Source organism: Rutilus rutilus (genome assembly GCF_951802725.1).
Source record: "Rutilus rutilus genome assembly, chromosome: 20".
Lineage (NCBI taxonomy): Eukaryota > Metazoa > Chordata > Actinopteri > Cypriniformes > Leuciscidae > Rutilus > Rutilus rutilus.
This window is the reverse complement of record NC_140225.1, coordinates 21,771,509-21,790,595: the sequence shown is the minus strand read 5'-3', so window position 1 is coordinate 21,790,595 and position 19,087 is coordinate 21,771,509. Positions and strand designations below refer to the sequence as shown.

At 38.8% G+C, this 19,087-nt stretch overlaps 1 protein-coding gene across 1 annotated transcript in view; it reads left to right on the top strand.

The window, feature by feature from the left end:
* Positions 1-19,087, top strand: part of eys (eyes shut homolog) — a gene marked incomplete at its 5' end in the record, with an annotated part of 292,239 nt that overhangs the window by 48,483 nt on the left and 224,669 nt on the right. Inside the window, 5 exons of the mRNA XM_084390837.1 lie at positions 14,863-15,096; positions 15,197-15,319; positions 15,674-15,787; positions 17,013-17,126; positions 17,401-17,514. Coding sequence (XP_084246963.1) covers positions 14,863-15,096; positions 15,197-15,319; positions 15,674-15,787; positions 17,013-17,126; positions 17,401-17,514 — 699 coding nt within the window. The remainder of the gene's footprint in view (positions 1-14,862; positions 15,097-15,196; positions 15,320-15,673; positions 15,788-17,012; positions 17,127-17,400; positions 17,515-19,087) is intronic.

Sequence of the window (19,087 nt, the reverse complement as noted above, 5' to 3'; positions counted from 1 at the left end):
TGAAGACCATGAGTGTAGAGGGAAATGAGGGTTCATTGAAGAGTGTATGCGACGAGCACAGTATAAAGTCTGACAAAACAGGAAAGTTTGTTTCCTTTAGTCTCCTTTATATAAATAGCAAAAGTTTCAAACACTTTATTTCCCTTGACTGTTTGAACTGCCTGCACCAGTGGTGTTTTCCACAAGTGCCAGAGATTAAAGAGCTGGGCTACCTTGCATCATTATTCTATGCAGCTAGTGTGAATTTCATTTGTTGCTGATTATTTTAAAGCGTTTTATGCCACTATATCAATAAGCACATCTTCATTAGTCTACCGCCACTTATTCTTGACATGTCTGAGCGATTGCTAGTGATGTCCTATGCAAATGAGAACCTCATATATACTTCTTCAAGGACGATAGAAGTGTAGACGTTTCATAGATGTTTCTTGCTATTATGATGTTTTAGTGGTACACATCAATCCATTGCATATACAGAATTTACACCACTTTAAATTATTTTAAACTACATGATAGGTTAGTTTTAAGAAAATGTTAATATAAGACTGTGGTTTGATCTTACAATGAGGTGACTAGCTTCATAATGTATCTGCTAAAGGCTGTTTACCTCAGATTTTGATGGTTGTCATCACTTGTGTCAGTAGAGAGACAGTATAAGTTGGAGTAGACGGACCATTCATGGGAAAATGAATGGAAGAAACTGCAACTCCTAATGTGGCAGCTGTATAAATTGGAGTTGTGGGCCTTTTTGATACACTCATAGGGGAAAAATTGTTTAATGTGGTTTAATATGGAACCTCAGGGTTCTTGACTGAATTGTAAATAACCCTTTATGCCAAAAAAATTCTATATATAAGGAGAAATGTCTTAAAGGATTGTGTTTAACATGTTTTTTTTTTGTTTTTTTTTATTGCGTGATAAAGTATGTTTACTTGATGTTCAAATTCATAACATTTATCAAAGCAAAATGAATTCAAACTAAATCCATAAAATTATCCCTTGATGGTTCTATATATGATGGTTCTAAAAGGTTGTATATGTGAATTGCTGGACAGAACCCTTCAAGGTTCTATTTAGAACCATTTCTTCTCGTGTAGGATAATTTAATAAAATCTTTTGGATGATTTGAAGTGCATTATTGGAACATATCTTGACAAACAGTTTTGGAGATTTTAGGGCCCTATTTTAACGATCTAAGCGCATGGTCTAAAGCGCAGAGCGCAAGTGCACTTAGAGCGTATCCACTTTTGCTGGTTTAACGACGGGAAAAATGGTCGTTGCACCCAGTGCATGGTCTAAAAGGGATGTTCCTATTCTCTTAATGAGTAATGGGTGTGTTTTGGGCATAACCAGAGGTGGACAGGAACAAAGTACATTTACTTGAGTACTGTACTTAAGTACACTTTTTGAGTAACTGTACTTTACTTGAGTATTATGTTTTCTGGAAACTTTTACTTTAACTTCACAACATTTAAAAGACAAATATTGTACTTTTTACTCCACTACATTTCTGTCAAGGTTCTTCAGTAGAAAGTAACATCAGTCAGGGTATGATTTTGGTTGGAAATGAAAGTCGGGTTGACGTCAGAACCCGACGTCGGTTTGACGTTGGATTTTGGTTGGAAATGAAATCGTGTTGACTTCAGAACCCGACTGATGTTGGTTTCTGACGTCAACCCGATTTTCATTTTCAACCACAATACAACGTCTGTCCAACGTTGTAGATTAACGTCAATCTGACGTTGGATTCTGACATCAACCTGATTTTCATTTTCAACGTTGGGTTTGGTCTTCTAAATGTGAATTTTGTCATTGTTTTGGTGCACACTAGCTTATAGATAACAGTAAGGCTAACATATTCATACTAAAAGCCAAAAAACTTTAAATAGGGCACTATTGAGGGAACATCCATTTGGGTGTCCGAAACCATTGTGGACGTTATTGAGTGCACTTATTCAATCACATTCACATTCAATCCCACTACTGGAACTGTGTTCTAGAAATACATTTTACATTGATATGAGGGGTAGGTAGGCAGGTATAGATTCAGAAGCATAAGGTACTGTAAGTATTACTTACAACAGTGCAACAATAATAAAAACAATGCATTGACATTTACTTTTTACTTATAATACTTAAGTACTTTTAAAAACGAGTACTTCTGTACTTTTACTTAAGTAAAAATCTGTCTTTACAACTTTTACTTGTAACATTTATTGGTAATATTTTACCAGTAGTATCTGTACTTTCACTCAAGTAAAGAAGTTGTGTACTTTGTCCACCTCTGGGCATAACGTGCAATAAACCAATCAGAGTCTCATCTCCCATTCCCTTTAAAAGCCAGTTGCGCTCGCGCCATGGCGAACTGCTATTTACATGGCGGAATTTGCAAGCGGAAACACTCTAGCGAGGAAAACGATCTGCTCGTGCGCACGAGCAGACCATCTACAAGACAAAGTGTACGCGCGTTGTGGACCCGCCTATAGGTGCTCGTTACTTGCGCCATTGACTTTAGACCAGGTTTCAGTTGGTCAAAGGCGCAGTCTATTTCAGTTGCCTCATAATAGCAACGCGCCAAAAATGTGCCTGAACACACCTCGCTCTCAGACCAGCATGCCCATTTGTGCGAAAATGTATTTGCTATTTAAACAACGTGGCGCAGGACGTGAAAATGATAACTGCGTTGGGCTGAAACTAGCAAAAAACACTTGCGTCGCGCCTGGAGCTGCATTGCGCCGAGTGTATGATAGGGCCCTTAGTCTTTCAGCTATACAGGAGCTCTTATGCCTGTATAGAAAACAGCAGGGATGTTAGTAAGATGGCTAGCGAGTTGACTGTTTTGCCTTAAAGGGACTTTGATGGAGCATCTTGAATCACTTGTATCGTCGTTCCCCTACGTTAAATCAGATGGCTTTCCAAAGAAACCATCTACCCTCATCTGTAAAAGTGTAATCCTGAGGGTGAACCTTCTTACACGATGTGTACACCTGTTATCTAAAACACACTGACAATAATGAAGGGCCCCTCTGGCTGTTCAGTAATCCCTCGTGTTGCTTCCAGAGCTGTGGTGACGGTGTTGTTAGGCTTCTCAGTCATGACAGATCTCTAGGTGGAACTGACAAAGTCCTCCCTGTATAACATGCTGGATCTCCTGCAGAGCTCTAATAGGATCACATTTCTTCATGGTTAAAGAAGATACACAAAGGTTTTTAACCTTGAGCACTCTGACTTGTGTCTGACTTGTTAATGGTTGTTGCTATGGGCTTTTGAGGCAGAGAGTACCGCTATAGTTACATTCTAGTTTCCAAATGTATTAGTTTCTGAATGCTACGCTGTGTCCGAAATCGCATACTAGGTACAAATTTGAGTCTGAATTGACTTTGCGACCGTTAAAAAAGGATGTTCTATATAGGATGAATATGGGTAGTATGAATGAAATTCGGACGTACTACATCGGCCATGTTGTTACTGTCATGTGACCGACAAGCGTTAGTTGCATCGCTTCAGTGCCATTCATAAATCCTCTCCCGTGGCCTTGTGGGATAGTAAAGTGTTCATCGAATGCACACTTCAGGATCTTGGAGGAATTAGTAGGTCATCAGGGGACTTTTTTACTCTCCAGATTAATACTTTACCATTCAAAAGTTTAGGGTCAGATTTTGAAGACAAAAAAAAAAAAAAAAAAACTTTATGACATGAATGTAATAAAATAGAAAACTGTTATTTTAAATATAATTCCCTATGATGGAAAAGCTACATTTCCAGCATCATTACTCCAGTCTTCAGTCACATGATCCTTCAGAAATCATTCTAAGATGCTGATTTGATGCTGAATAAACCTCTCTTATACAGTTGTTCAAAATGGTTGTGCTGCTACTGTGATCATTTTTTTCAGGATTCTTTGATTAGTAGAAAGTTGAAAATAAGAGCATTTATTTGAATTATACATTTGTAGTAACATTATATCTTTACTGTCACTTTTGATCAATTTAATGAATCCTTGCTGAATGAAAGCCTAAAACAAAACAAAATCATTTGAACTGTTGCTGCATTGATAGATTTTAGATGGCCTCTGTGTGTGAGTGTGTGTGTGGTCCAATCTGAGTGCATGTGTATCAGTGTGAAGATGATTTTGCTTTGACCTGGGCTGTCCCTGGATTTGTCACTGGCTTGCTTAATGCAATAAATCAGAGAGGCAATGACTGCCTCTTATTAAACATGATTAAATGATCCAGTGGGTTGAGTCTGTGTGTGCCCGCGGAGCTTTCAGAATCAATAACAACCCTGTAAAGCTTCTTTTGAGTGGAAAACAAAGTCCTACAAATCCTAATTGCCTGTGGGATTAAACTAACCAAGGGGACTGTAGTAATGACTCTGTTCTGCTGTGCACGCTTTGGCAGCCATCTCTGTGAGATAAATCAAAAGAGATATAAATCAGGTTCTGCTAGAATGCAACTGTGCGAAGAACAGAATATGTACAGGTGACTTAAAGGGATAGTTCACCCAAAAATGAAAATTATCCTATGATTTACTCACCCTCAAGCCATCCTAGGTGTGCATGACATTCTTCTTTCAGACGAATACAATCAGAGTTACAGTGTTTCACTTTTTCCACATTTTGTTATGTTACAGCGTTATTCCAAAATGGATTAAATTAATTATTTTCCTAAAAATTCTACAAACAATACCCCATAATGACAACGTAAAAGGAGTTTGTTTGAAATCTCTGCAAATTTATAAATAAATAAATAAATAAATAAATAAATCACATGCACATAAGTATTCACAGCCTTTGCTCAATACTTTATTGAAGCACCTTTGGCACCAATTACAGCCTCAAGTCTTTTTGAGTATGATGCTACAAGCTTGGCACACCTATTTTTGGGCAGTTTCTCCCATTCTTCTTTGCAGAACCTCTCAAGCTCCATCAGGTTGGATGGGGAGCGTCGGTGCACAGCCATTTTTAGATCTCTCCAGAGATGTTCAATCCGGTTCAAATCTGGGCTCTGGCTGGGCCACTCAAGGACATTCACAGAGTTGTCCCATAGCCACTCCTTTTTTTTATCCTGGCTGTGTGCTTAGGGTCATTGTCCTGTTGGAAGATGAACCGTCACCCCAGTTTGAGGTCCAGAGCGCTCTGGAGCAGGTTTTCATCAAGGATGTCCCTCTACATTGCTGCATTCATCTTTCCCTCGATCCTGGCTAGTCTCCCAGTTCCTGCCGCTGAAAAACATAAGGCCAAATGCACGATGCTGTGACCACCATACTTCACTGTAGGGATGCTATTGGCCAGGTGATGATCGGTGCCTGGTTTCCTCCAGACATGATAATTTGCCATTCAGGCCAAAGAGTTCAATCTTTGTTTCATCAGACCAGAGAATTCTGTTTCTGATGGTCTGAGAGTTCTTCAGGTGCCTTTTTGGCAAAATCCAGGCGGGCTGTCATGTGCCTTTTACTGAGTGGCTTCCATCTGGTCACTCTACCATACAGGCCTGATTGGTGGAGTGCTGCAGAGATGGTTGTTCTTCTGGAAGGTTCTCCTGTCTCCACAGAGTTCTGTCAGAGTGACCATCGGGTTCTTGGTCACCTCCCTGTCTAAGGCCCTTCTCCCCCGATCGCTCAGTTTGGAAGAGTCCTTGTTGGTCCAAACTTCTTCCATTTACGGATGATGTAGGCCACTGTTCTCATTGGGACTTTCAATGCTCTAGAAATGTTTCTGTACCCTTCCCCAGATCTGTGCATCAATACAATCCTGTCTCGGAGGTCTACAGACTATTCCTTGTGCCTTTCCAAATCATGTCCAATCAACTGAATTTACCACAGGTGGACTCCAATCAAGTTGTAGAAACATCTCAAGGATGATCAGTGGAAACAGGATGCACCTGAGCTCAATTTTGAGTGTCATGGCAAAGGCTGTGAATACTTATGTATATTGTACATGTGATTTTTTCGTTTTATTTTTATTTATTTTTAATAAATTTGCAAAGATTTCAGACAACTTTCACGTTGTCATTATGGGTTATTGGTTGTAGAATTTTGAGGAAAATAATGATTTTAATCCATTTTGGATTAACATAACAAAATGTGAAAACAAAATGTGAAAAAAGTGAAGCGCTGTGAATACTTTCCGGATGCACTGTATATTAAAAAATGTCCTGGGTCTTCCAAGCTTTATAATGGCTGTTTTGCACTTTTATGGACTTCAAAACAGAAACAGCCATTCACTGCCATTTTAAAGCTTGGAAGAGCGATGCAGGACATTTTTTAATATAACTCCTATTGTATTCGTCTGAAAGAAGAATGTCATATACACCTAGGATGGCTTGAGTGTGAGTAAATCATGGGGTAATTTTCATTTTTGGGTGACTATCCCTTTAATATGATGTCCAATGTATTTATTTTCTTTCTTTTTTTGTGTGTATGTGTGTGTGTTCAGATGAGATTCAATGCAGTTTCTAGTCAGTCAATTATTATTATTATTATTATTATTTTCATTTGGATGTTATGGTTTAAATCTGGTTGTGGTGTCATAAAAGTGCTGTTGCAGTGATAACGATTAAACATTTAATTTACACAATTAGTCATTTGCACAATTGCTCTGCCGCATTACTCTTAGTCAAACAACACTGACTGAATGGAGCCAGTCAAATTATTATAAGTGTGCTTGCTTGCGTATGATTCACAGAAATGTAATCAAACTAGTTAGATTTGAATCAGTGCAAGTTGAATCCATGTGGGGGAAAACATTTATGAATTGGGAACTGTTTGCAAGGAATCATGATTTTAAATTATACAAGAGTATGAAATCTAGTAAAGTTACTGATTCAAGGTAAGGAAAGTTTGTCCATTTAAAGGTGAAGTGTGAATTTCTGCTCCTCTAAGGCATCAAATAGAGCATATATTTATATTTATTTATATATATTTATATTTATTTATTTATATATATTTATATTTATATGTATTTTATTTATTCAAATAAAATAAAAAAATCATTCCGGAAATTCTCTCCCTGTCATTCACTGGTCAGATAAGGATATAGCTCCGCCCTACACTCAAGGCATTATTAAGCAAGGACTGTAAAGTATGGGAATGGTCAAGTATGTTTTGATAGACCACAGTGTTTACACTTATCAGGGAAATTCTTCCTTAAATCTAATGCATATTAAGATGGGACAGGAGAAAATATCTTAACATCAGAAGAAATTACACACAACACCACCAGTAAGCATTTGTGCAAACCTGTGCTAACCCATTTAGATTTAGTAATTTAATTGTATTCTCATTCTTTTATTTATTTAGTTTATTAGCAATTTTTTTTTTTTTTTTTTTTTTTTTATTTGAATCTTTATTGAATCTGAATGCACCCAAGAATCAATAACGCTGATTAATTGCATTGTTACCATGGCAGCAGGCACAGATGCAAACAGCATCTCTGGTTTGATAACGTCGGCCTGCTTTTTAAACCAACTAAATTACCCCAAGTCATTTATATCATTAAGTTGAGGGGGGAAATAAATCCTTACAATTTGCCAATAATTTCTTGGCTCAGTCAATGCCCTACCTGTGAGACACATTGCTGATTAAACCTTGATTGCGGGCGAGGACTGCTATGCATTATTAATGAAGTCAGGATAATTGTCAGATTTTATGACATGGGGAGAGGTAGAAATTGGTTCCATGGTCAGTTTGAGGAATGATGAGAATTTGCCCACACCGATGGTGCTGATGGCCCAGCATTAGTCACGGGCCTCCTGCAGCCTTACCCTGTGACAGAGCTAATGATAGTCATTTTGTAGCGTGACCATGCACTGGAAAGCATTTATGGCAGCGTAAAATGTCAGAAAATTTGAGTCCTGCACTTTCCTGTACTTCACGCCTTTTAGCTTTTCTACCTTTTTTTATTTTTTATTTTTTTTAATATAAGCTATGTGAGGAATAATTTAGAATAGGATGTGTTTAATGAAAACACTTTAAGATCAGCTGTTTCAAATGTTCCTCATATGCTAGCATTAAACGTAGAGTATATCCCCAAAATTAACCTGGGTAGTAATTTTTAAGGTATAGTTTTCTAATGCAGATTTCAAAAACAGAAAAGTATTGATAAGAAATGGTTCCTAATGTAATGAACATGTGTCATTTCACCTAATATTTGAATGTGCAGTGTTTTTATTTTCTTACTTGACTATCAGGCTGTTAGCTTAGCTACATGCTAACATCAGATGTGAGCTTAGTCATGTCTAGTTGTGTATCAAGTTAGTGCACATTATTGTGCCCATTAAGTGGAGTTGGAAATATCATAATTACAAGTTTGAAATACGTGAATGACCAAGCAAAGTGGGGAAACTCTGAATTATAGATGATACACGAGCCGCTAAGTTGTGGCGTCATGAGGGGTGTATCAGTTAGTTGAAAGTAAGTTGGTTGTAAATGGTAATGAATTGGTTTGCAAAGTTATTTTATAGTTAAGTTATGTTTGTTCTGTCATTTCTGTTCTGATCCGCATTGTTTTGTTTTGTTTTATTTTGTTCAGGCCGCTTCTGTGTTATTTTTCTTATTTGAACGTGTGATCTGTCGTGATAAAGAATGACTTTCAGCAGGTACAAGCTTCCCAGATGCACTTAAAGGCAGATAATGGCTGCTATATATAAATATTGTTTTAGATGACCTAAAGTCAGGGTGCTTTAAGTGTTATTAGTTATTTTGATAGCATCTGTCATTTTGCTAACTTTCACCACACACACTCTCTTCAAAGCCCAGCCATTCAAGACGCAATAAATAAACCTGAATGTGAAAAATGTAATGTCTGATAATAAATAAAAATTTGCCACTCGAAAAATTTGATATGTGATACCCCAGGACACCCAATTCAATGATAAATGCCAAGTAGTTGGGACATTTTAGCCGTGATGTGAAAATTACTCAGAGCACCTTTTAAGATGTCCCACTTCGATTATGATGTTGCTTTGAAGATGTTTTCTAGTATGGACATCGAGGCCGCTCAGGAGGTTTTGGTACAGAGCCAGTGTGTCTCAGTTTCGCCTCCATTTCGCTGCAAGCAATTCTGATTTTTGGCACTGATGTTGAGAGAATCCATTTGCATCCAAATATGCTTCGTGGGGTTGAGGTCAGGGCATCCACAGCCATCTAACAAACCATTTTAAATGGAAAAACAGCAACCAGAAAGCTTAGATTAATTAACTTTTTTCTAAATAAATATATATATATATATATATATAATATATATTCTATGTAAAGCTAAAGGGAATTGCCTTAACAATGAAAAAAGTATTATTTATTCTCCAAACTGTACAGCTGGTACTGTGCTTTTGGGCAGGTAGAGTTCTCCTGGCAAATTCAGATTCATCCTTCAGGCTGGCAGATGGTGATGAGTGATCCATCACTCCAGAGAATGGATTTTAACTGTTCAAGAGTCCAGTAATGGTGAGCTTCACACTTCTACAGCCCACACATGAGCTGGTTTGTGGCTGCACAGCTGTTGAAACTCATTGAACAGTTGTTGAGCTGACTTTGCTTCTAAGAGTTCAGCTGTATGTTAACATTGCTTGCAATCTTACACGCTTCAGTAGTCAGGGATCATGCACGTTTGGTGTAGTTTTCCACTTCATAGCTGAACCGCTGTTAATCCTGAACATTTCTTCTTTGCAATAAGACCTTCAGTTACCCAAGACAGGGCTGGAATTTTGACAGTCCTCAAGGAGGTATTTTATGAGCATGCAAACTATCATAAAAGTCAATGAGTGGTGTGTATGTCAACAACAAAATGGCAAAATGCTATAATTAAAAGGGTTCGCACCTACTTCTGCGCAAGTGTACCTGCGGGTGTGTGGTTTACAGAGGGGCTGATATATTTACTTCATGTCATTCAAATGTAAATTTTAAGGGCACCTACTGAAGTGAAGCAAATTCAATGTGGTTCTGTCTTCTGCACCAATCATTTTACTTTCATTGATCTAGCAGGGGGGTTATGCATGCATGTTCCCTCAGGAATGCATTGCTAAGTAGCTGTTGTAAAAAATGTTTTGATTTATTCAGATTTTCCTATTATGTTACTGCGAGCCAAACTAATCAATACTGTATGTGGCTTGTTAGAGCACAAGAAGCAAAACAACAAAGATCTAAAAATATGCCCATCTCCTAGAGGAAATTTGTTAACTCAGTGTTGAGTCACATCATTAATGGAATTTTTTGAAATGCAAATATTTGTGAACGCAAGAGAATTAACAAGTTGTGTCCAGCAACTTGCAGGGAAATTATGTTTCTATTTTATAGTAAAAGTATCTGGTGAGCTTTAGTTGAGCCTTATACCACATGCCTTCTCATTGCATTACTACACTGAGATCTTTTTGGAATAATAACAGGCAGAATAAGGAGAGAATGGAGAAAATTTTTAGCCTTCACCATTAGGCTTGCCGTACGGTCCCAAAATTCCAGTAGTCGGTACTAACAACAGTAAAATTACACAGTTCTCGGTTCTGTTCAATCTACTCTTTTATTTAACTATTTTTAAAATAAAAATATAATTATTATCATTTAAGTAAATAAGTAAATACCAATTTAATTTAAGTAAATCAAAACATTTGAAGACTACATGCTATTTAAATGTATTAAGTAAACATTGTTTTCAACAACAACAACAACAACAACAACAAATAATATATATATATATATATAATAAAATGAAGGAACAAAGAAACACATACATATTACATAGAACAAGTGGCAGGTCTATTAGTTTGCATTTACACTCTTAATACAATTAATACACATCTATTTTGACATACAGCATCAGATTGTTTTGTCCCATTTGTTGCTACAGTTATGTCACTGCCACACTCTGCCAGTCATTTCAGTTTCGGGTTCAATTGCGCATTTAGATACTGTTGTAAATCCAGAAACTTTGCCGTGTACTGAGCAGCGCTCACGTGCTCAACAGATACAGTATGTCTGTTATTGGCTGCAATGATCACCGCCTCAAAAGCACGTTGTAAATTGAAACCTTTGATGTTCTTCACAGACCACTTACACAGATACACACAGGAGTGTTTGAAAGAAACCAAACCACCTACAACCGGGTACTGAATATACCCGGTACTCTGTACTACTGGTAATGCACAAATACTGGAGTACCAGCTTGGTACCGAAGTACTGGTACTTTTGACAACCCTACTCACTATGGTGACTGAAGAAAATTAACTTCCACCTTTCAATTAGAAAATCCAACTGTTTTATTGGCAAAGCCATCGCATCTTTACAGCAGTGTTAACTCTCCAACATGCATTCACATTGGCTGGGCAATTATTTTCAGCCTGTTTAGTATGATTTGACCTGAATAAGCCAGATTTTATTGTTGATTTGACCATTACTGTAATGGAAGTGTCAAGCAAACAGTTTTGGAGATGTTGGACTTTTCCTAGTAAAAGATGTGTAATTGCTTGACTAGAATAGCTATTAATTTGGGTAATTGGAAAAATCATAACGAGATCTTTTACATCTCAGTTGCTACTAAATTATATTAAAGGGGGATAAGTTTTAGACTTTTGCTGCTTTTCAGATTTTTCTCCCAACAACATACTGCAGTAATCATGCATCTTTCAGTTTGCATATTTTGTACAAATAGGAATTTTAGTAGATACTTTTTTATTATTAACATTTTTGGGACATTATAAGGCATAGCAAGTTATAATTCTGGAGTTATAAGGCATCATACAGTATTCTTTTTGATGAATATTTAGACTGATCTCTGCTCTTTTTAAAGAGCCTCTATAGCTCAGCAAGATCTTTTTTAGGGTTGTAATGTTTGCAGATGTATTGTCCAGAATGTTCTTAGTTGACAGTACAAGTTAGCACACAGGAGAATACAAGAGGCTTTCAAAAGAGGAGCATAGATTAAACTCTAAATAGTGCCAGCATAGCAATCACTCTTTAAATTTAAATAAACATCAATGTCTCTGCAACATGCTCTGAAAGAGGGATGTTGGCAGTTCAGATGTCCCATTGATTGTACTGAAATTCACAGGCCTTGTCTGCTCTAAACAACTGCCTCAATGTCACTGCCCAATTCAAATAGAAGAGGAGATTGGACATTAGTATTAGTATTCATATCCTTTGAAAGCCCTTGAGGACATGATCACTCATTTGTGGCTATTGTAGCTTCACATTTGTAAAAAAAAAAAAAATACAGTATATATATATATATATATATATATATATATATATATATCACAGTTTGTCCATAACGAACACCATGTTCAAGCATAAGGGTGTCCATCAGGGCACTTGGCACCAGGACACCCTAGGCCGGAGGTCGGTGATCAACTTTGTGGTCGTTTCATCCGAACTCCGGCCGCGTGTCTTGGACACTTGGTTGAAGAGAGGGGCGGAGCTGTCAACTGATCACCTGGTGGTGAGTTGGATCCAATGGCGGGGGAGGAAGCTGGACAGACTCTGCAGACCCAAACGTACTGTGAAGGTCTGTTGGGAACGTTTGGCCGAGTCCCCTGTCAGAGAGATCTTCAACTCCCACCTCCGGCAGAGCTTCGACCAGATCCCGAGGGAGTCTGGAGATGTTGAGTCCGAGTGGACTATGTTCTCTACCTCCATTGTCGATGCAGCCGCTCAGAGCTGTGGTCGTAAGGTCTCTGGTGCCTGACGATGCGGCAGTCCCCGCACCCGGTGGTGGTGGAAGTAAGGGATGCCGTCAAGCTGAAGAAGGAGTCTTATCAGGCCTGGCTGGCTTGTGGGACTTCAGAGGCTGCTGACGGGTACTGGCAGGCCAAGCGGACTGCAGCCCGGGTGGTTGTGGAGGCAAAGAATCGGGCATGGGAGGACTTCGGTGAGGCCATGGGGAAGGACTATCAGTTGGCCTCGAAGAGATTCTGGCAAACTGTCCGGCGCCTCAGGAGGGGCAAGCAGTGCCCTATCAACACTGTTTACAGTGGAGGTGGGCAGCTGTTGACCTCAACCGGGGATATCGTTGGATGGTGGAAGGAATACTTCGAGGATCTCCTCAATCCCACCGACACGTCATCCATTGAGGAAGGTGGACTCGTCCATCACCCAAGCTGAAGTCACCGAGGTAGTCAAGAAACTCCTCGGTGGTAAGGCACCTGGGGGTGGATGAGATCCGTCCTGAGTACCTCAAGTCTCTGGATGTTGTGGGGCTGTCTTGGCTGACATGCCTCTGCAGCATGTTGGGGACAGTACCTCTGAACTGGCAGACCGGGGTGGTGGAGTAGAGTTCCTGCCTCAAGTGGAGGTGTTCAAGTATCTGGGGGTCTTGTTCACGAGTGAGGGAAGGATGGAACGGGAGATTGACAGACGGATCGATGCAGCTTCTGCAGTAACGCAGTCGATGTACCGGTCTGTTGTGGTGAAGAAGGAGCTGAGGTGCAAGGTCGATTTACGTTCCTACTCTCACCTATGGTCATGAGCTGTGGGTAGTGACCGAAAGGACAAGATCCCGGATGCAGGCGGCCTAAATGAGCTTTCTCCGCAGGGTGGCTGGGCGCTCCCTTAGAGATAGGGTGAGGAGCTCGGTCACTCTGGAGGAGCTCAGAGTAGAGCCGCTGCTCCTCCACATCGAGAGGAGCAGGCTGAGGTGGCTCAGGCATCTATTCCGGATGCCTCCTGGACAGTTTCCTGGGGAGGTGTTCCGGGCGCGTCCCACTGGAGGGATTATGTCTTCCGGCTGGCCTGGGTACGCCTCGGTATTCCCCCAGAAGAGCTGGAGGAAGTGTCTAGGGAGAGGGAAGCCTGGGCGTCTCTGCTTAGACTGCTGCCCCCGAAACCCGGCCATGGATAAGCGGAAGCAGATAGATGGATGGATATATATATTGATATTAAAGTCATTGTTACGTAACTACATAATAAATTAAATGGAAAAAACATTAGTAAAAGTTAAAATATTACAGTAAGCGTAAATAAAAATATATGGGTAATTCTTGGTATTTGTCATGTCAAGCAGTGAGTATATTGTCTTATTTCTAGCATTATACAGTAGCGACCAAAAGTGATGTCCGGCCTAGGAAAATTGACATCTTAAAACTTTGTTAAAGATTTTGTAAGCATATTCCATAGTTGTGCTTGGAGTCAATTGTTTTATTAAAATATGGGAGAAAATATGACGCAGTAAAAAAAATAATAAAGAGGTAAACACTTCCAATCCAAGGTGTTGTTTACTCTTCAGTTGTTGGCTGTCTCAGATTAGCAATGTCAATTACATGCCACTTGATTGGAACTTTGATGACAGGACGTGTTTTTGGGTTGTGACCTCTGCATCACTTGAGTTGTTGTGCTTTTTATCTGCTGCCTCTCCAAGATAAGAACTGTTCCATGGCTGTCACTGATTGCACATCCCTGGATAAGGTCTGCCCATACATTGGTACCTGCTATAGTCTGAGAGGACAGACCTATTGCAAATGTCCACCAAGTGAAATACGGTCCCTATACCACAGATTTCGATTTTTGTGTAAACCGTTTTACTGGTGAGGTTGGTAAGTTTTATTGGGTTTACTTCATTACGTTTATTGGCATGATGTATCTGTTTGTTTTTGAAAAGTCAAGGTCCCAAAAATACAAAATATCCTATTTGAGTTGAGCACAACTGAGCTGAGTTGAATTTTTGAGTGCAAGTATTGTAACCTGCATCCTGCAGCAATTCTTTTTTCTATTGTATGTTAATTGGCTGGCATTATATGTGTTTTATGTCTGTTTATACCACTTCTAGAGGATGTAAAGGCATGAAGTAACATTTGGCAACAGTGTCAACTGAGGCATGACAGCTGAAGTGTCTCCATTGAACCCAGTCCACATCAATCAGCGCTTTCATCCCATTTCACACAGGATTCACTGGACATGACTGCTCCATGCCGGCTACAGGCTGCACTTCCAACCCGTGTGATTCGAAGGGCACTTCCATGTGCGAAGAACAGCGGGGCAGTTTCAAGTGCACGTGTCACCATGGCTATACAGGCCTGTTTTGTGAAATTTCCATCAGTCACTGCGTCGAGGGATTGTGTCATCACGGATCAAAGTGTGTGAATATCCCTCTGGGCTTCGTGTGTGAATGTTTGCCTGGTAAGAGTGATTTCTTATAGTCTGTCTCCTGCCAGTCCCTCTGTCCACACTTTCACTAAAGCATCCATTTAACCCTTACCCTGTTTTGATTTCTTCGTAGGGTTACAAGGACAATTCTGTGAGGTAAACATTGATGACTGCCTGGATAAGCCCTGTGGTGCACTCAGTATCTGTAAAGATGGCATCAATGCCTACGACTGTTTCTGTGCACCTGGGTTTGTTGGTAAGTTCACCACAAGCAATTTTCTAGAGCAATTTTTCCTTTGTCCAGTTTTCTAACATTCAATTCCCCTATGTTGAGCTGTGTTTAAAAGGCCTGCGACCTCAAATCTGCTCCTGTATTGTAAGATATTAGTTGACCGTCTGCTTATCAAGGAGAATTTTCTAAGCTGCATAGCCCTGCCATCACATTTACTGGCATCCATTTAACGACAGAAACAGTTGGATGGTTGTTTTTTTTTTTTTTTTTCATAGCACCTCATCATTAGCTGTGGGTTATTATATGTGAAGCAGCATCTCGGCCCCTGTATTTGCGAGGAAATCCTTAATGAAATGAACATTTGCCCTTCTTTTCAAGGTAATCACTGTGAGATTGAAGTAAATGAGTGTCTTAGTCAACCCTGTCAGAATGGAGCTTCCTGCTCAGATGAGCTTAACTCCTTCAGCTGTCTCTGCCCTGCCGGGACCACAGGTACATAATTCCTTCCTGCCATCTGAGTTTCACTGGCTGAATTTGGGTGATAAAGGCCACACAGTTACATTTTGAAATTGACAACCACGTTTAAGTGTGGGATTAAATCCTTTAAATTATATTTGCGGGAGTTTACAGACTGTAGATTAGGTGTCACTCCTGAACCTGCAATGGTAATAACCATAGGCACATTATGGCCTCTTGTAGTCTTAAAAAAGGAACATGGGGGTTGTTGTATTTATAAATAATATTGAAGTTGTATTAGTAGTGCTAGTAGTAGTATCAGTTAAAAATAGATTTGTCTTATTCGTGGAGCTTAAAGATGAAGTGTGTAATTTTTTGTCCATAAAAATCTCACATCATGGACCCTTTTCTCAATTCGGGGTTCTCAGCAGTGGAAATCCTCAAAGTTGTGTAAACTTCTATATTGGTGAGCAGAAACTACTACAAATATAAGTAGTGAAAGCCCAAAAAAAAAAAAAAAAATTAACAAGGTAAGAAAACACAAAGTATAGTGTTATAAATTACATTAAATTTGAAAATGAAAATATAAAATTTACAATGTTAATAACTTAAAGTCAATTATGCGTCATCTGATTATGTGAAAGTGGTCTGGTTGAGCCAGAAGTTGTCGGACCATTCAAACAAATAGAGCAATGTTTTTAAATCGCCACAGGAAACTTGACCTGCAAATGGCTTACCTCGAGTTGTCTCTGCAGTCTGCACTTTAAACGGGGATAGAAGCATTTTAATATCGGAAAAAATTGCACACTTGAAGCTTAAAGAGATATGATCGTTTAGTGTGTCATGTTTAGTTTACAAACTCCTCTTTAAAACAGGGGGGCACTTTTAGTTCTTATCCAACCACATTACATTTCTATTTCAAGAGTAATTTCCACTTAATTCTTTCATGTTCATGCAAATTGGAAAGGAAATAGGCTCATTTGGCAGTATGAGTCAACTCAAGCTCTCGGTATATTTTAGGAACTTTCTGCCCAACAGAATGTAAATTCATCTACTTTCATTTCAAACCAGGAGGTGTATTGCTCGAAGGCTTAAAAGGGATTTTAGATTGTTTTTTTGTTTTTTTGTTTTTTACTTTTATTCCAGATTCTTTGTGCAGTGAAAACTTCAGTTTAATTGGTTGGCATGGGAATTTCTACGACAACTCTCATTCTTATTTTCTTATTTTTGTGTGCCTTTCTCTTTTTCTCTCACTTCTCAGGTAGTTTATGTGAAATAAACATAGATGAATGCCAGTCATCACCATGCATGAACAATGGCACGTGTTTGGACCTCTCAGATGGCTTTAAATGCATTTGCCCTTCAGGTTTCTCTGGTGTGTCTAATGTTTTTTTTTTTTTTTGTACATTATCACATTGATTATTTCTCCATTGGTTCTCTATTGGTCTCAAGGGGCCCAAGCCTAAAAAAACAAAATAAAAAAAAAACAATGAAGCTGTTGAATGTGAATGTGTTGTTTTATTTTGGTCATTTATGTTTTATAGACAGGAAAACTGTCTCTCATGTGTCTTGAAAAGATAGATGAGCTTCCTTCAATGATCTCACTTGCATGATAACTTTTATTTTTCATTTTATATTGTGCATTAAAGGTCCTGAGTGCTCACTGGACATCAATGAGTGTGTCTCATATCCCTGTAAGAATGGAGGCACCTGCATTGACCAACCGGGTAATTACTACTGCCGATGTGCGGCTCCATTCAAAGGTAATGAAGACTGAGGGAGTGGGGTGAAGGGTGAAGAAAAGCAGAGTTAATTAACTTCAGAGAGCATTCCTCTCACCTGTCTGAACTCATGCAGTCAGCATTGCCACATCGTCATCTTCATTGTCCACAAAATTGATTAATTTAAATGAATTTAAATTGTATTTATGTCCAGTAAAATGTATAATTCAAAGTATTTTTTTAATTTTTAATTAAATAAATTGTAAAATATGAAAATAAAAATAGAAAATCAAATGTTGTGAAAAACTTGCACTCAACATAATCTGGTTTCAGCCAGTTGCTGTTATAGTCTACTTTTTGGTGGCATTTTTGGCAGGTAAAAATGGGATTCTCTTTAATGCATTTCACCCTTACAATGTATGGTTTTCATTTACAAAAATGTTGTGATGTTAACCTCAAAATTGACTTCCTGTTGAACATTTTGGTGAATATAATATTTTATGAAGCCCTGCATTCATACACACACATTCAGTTCAGAGGTGGATCAAATCAGACCCAAATGTCAGGGCAAATTCCCTCTAGAGTCCTGTGCTCTTTGACTATTTTATTCAGATCAGGAATTATTGAAATCTTATCTGCTTTATGTATACACCTGTTTTACACAGCTATATTACGTGCATTATTGGGTTTTTCTTTTTTTTTTGTATGTATGATGCTCAGCTGGTCAATTCCAGATACAGAATGCAGCTCATCTAAAATCAATCAGGCGGCTCAGTCATTGCTGCTTATATTCAAACAAAGATCACGGATCATGCTTCCATTAGACGCGCAAATTAGGTTGTCAGGGATAATGATGATATCGGTTATTCTGTATTGAAATCGAGGAAAAAAGGCACTGACAGCTTTGCATGCTCTGTTGAGACACACATGCATAGTGTTTATGTGGGGGGATTTTGAGAACATTAAACTACCCTTTACACAGCTATCCCTTACTAACTGATCTAGCGTCTAGACTCTGGCTAAAATACAGTGTGCAGTCTATGTGTGTTAATTGAAACTCTGAGAGTTCGTAGCAGCCAGAGCCAAACAATGCCATGTGTGTAATTAGACAATCTAAGGCATGTTATTAATTAGGGGCCAAGCACTAAAGGTGCGTAAGGCGTAATCGTTGGTGTTTATATGATTATTATTTCCGCTCTAGAAGTCTATGGCAGCCCATAGAGCCTCTTGTGGGAAAGTTTTGAAATATGGCACACTGATAGAGGTCAGTCCCAACATTTACCACACCGATTTTGGAGTCTCTAATTCAATCCTTCTAGCGCCAACACCTGGTCCAAAGTTTAACTCCTGTTTATGCTAATAACTTTTGAACCATAAGGGTTAAAAACAAAATAATGTTTTCCTTCGATTCGAAGTTGCACCGATTGCACCCTATTACATCATTTTCCATCATAAAAATGTTCCCGCCATTTAGAATTTAGCAAAAAGCCTACTTTTTCAAACTTGACCTCGACGCTTCGTCAGATTTTCACAAAAAAATTGGCTCACATCATCTCCAGATGTTATTAACGTTATTAACAAACGTTATTAAAAGCTTTTTGATAAACTTAACCGT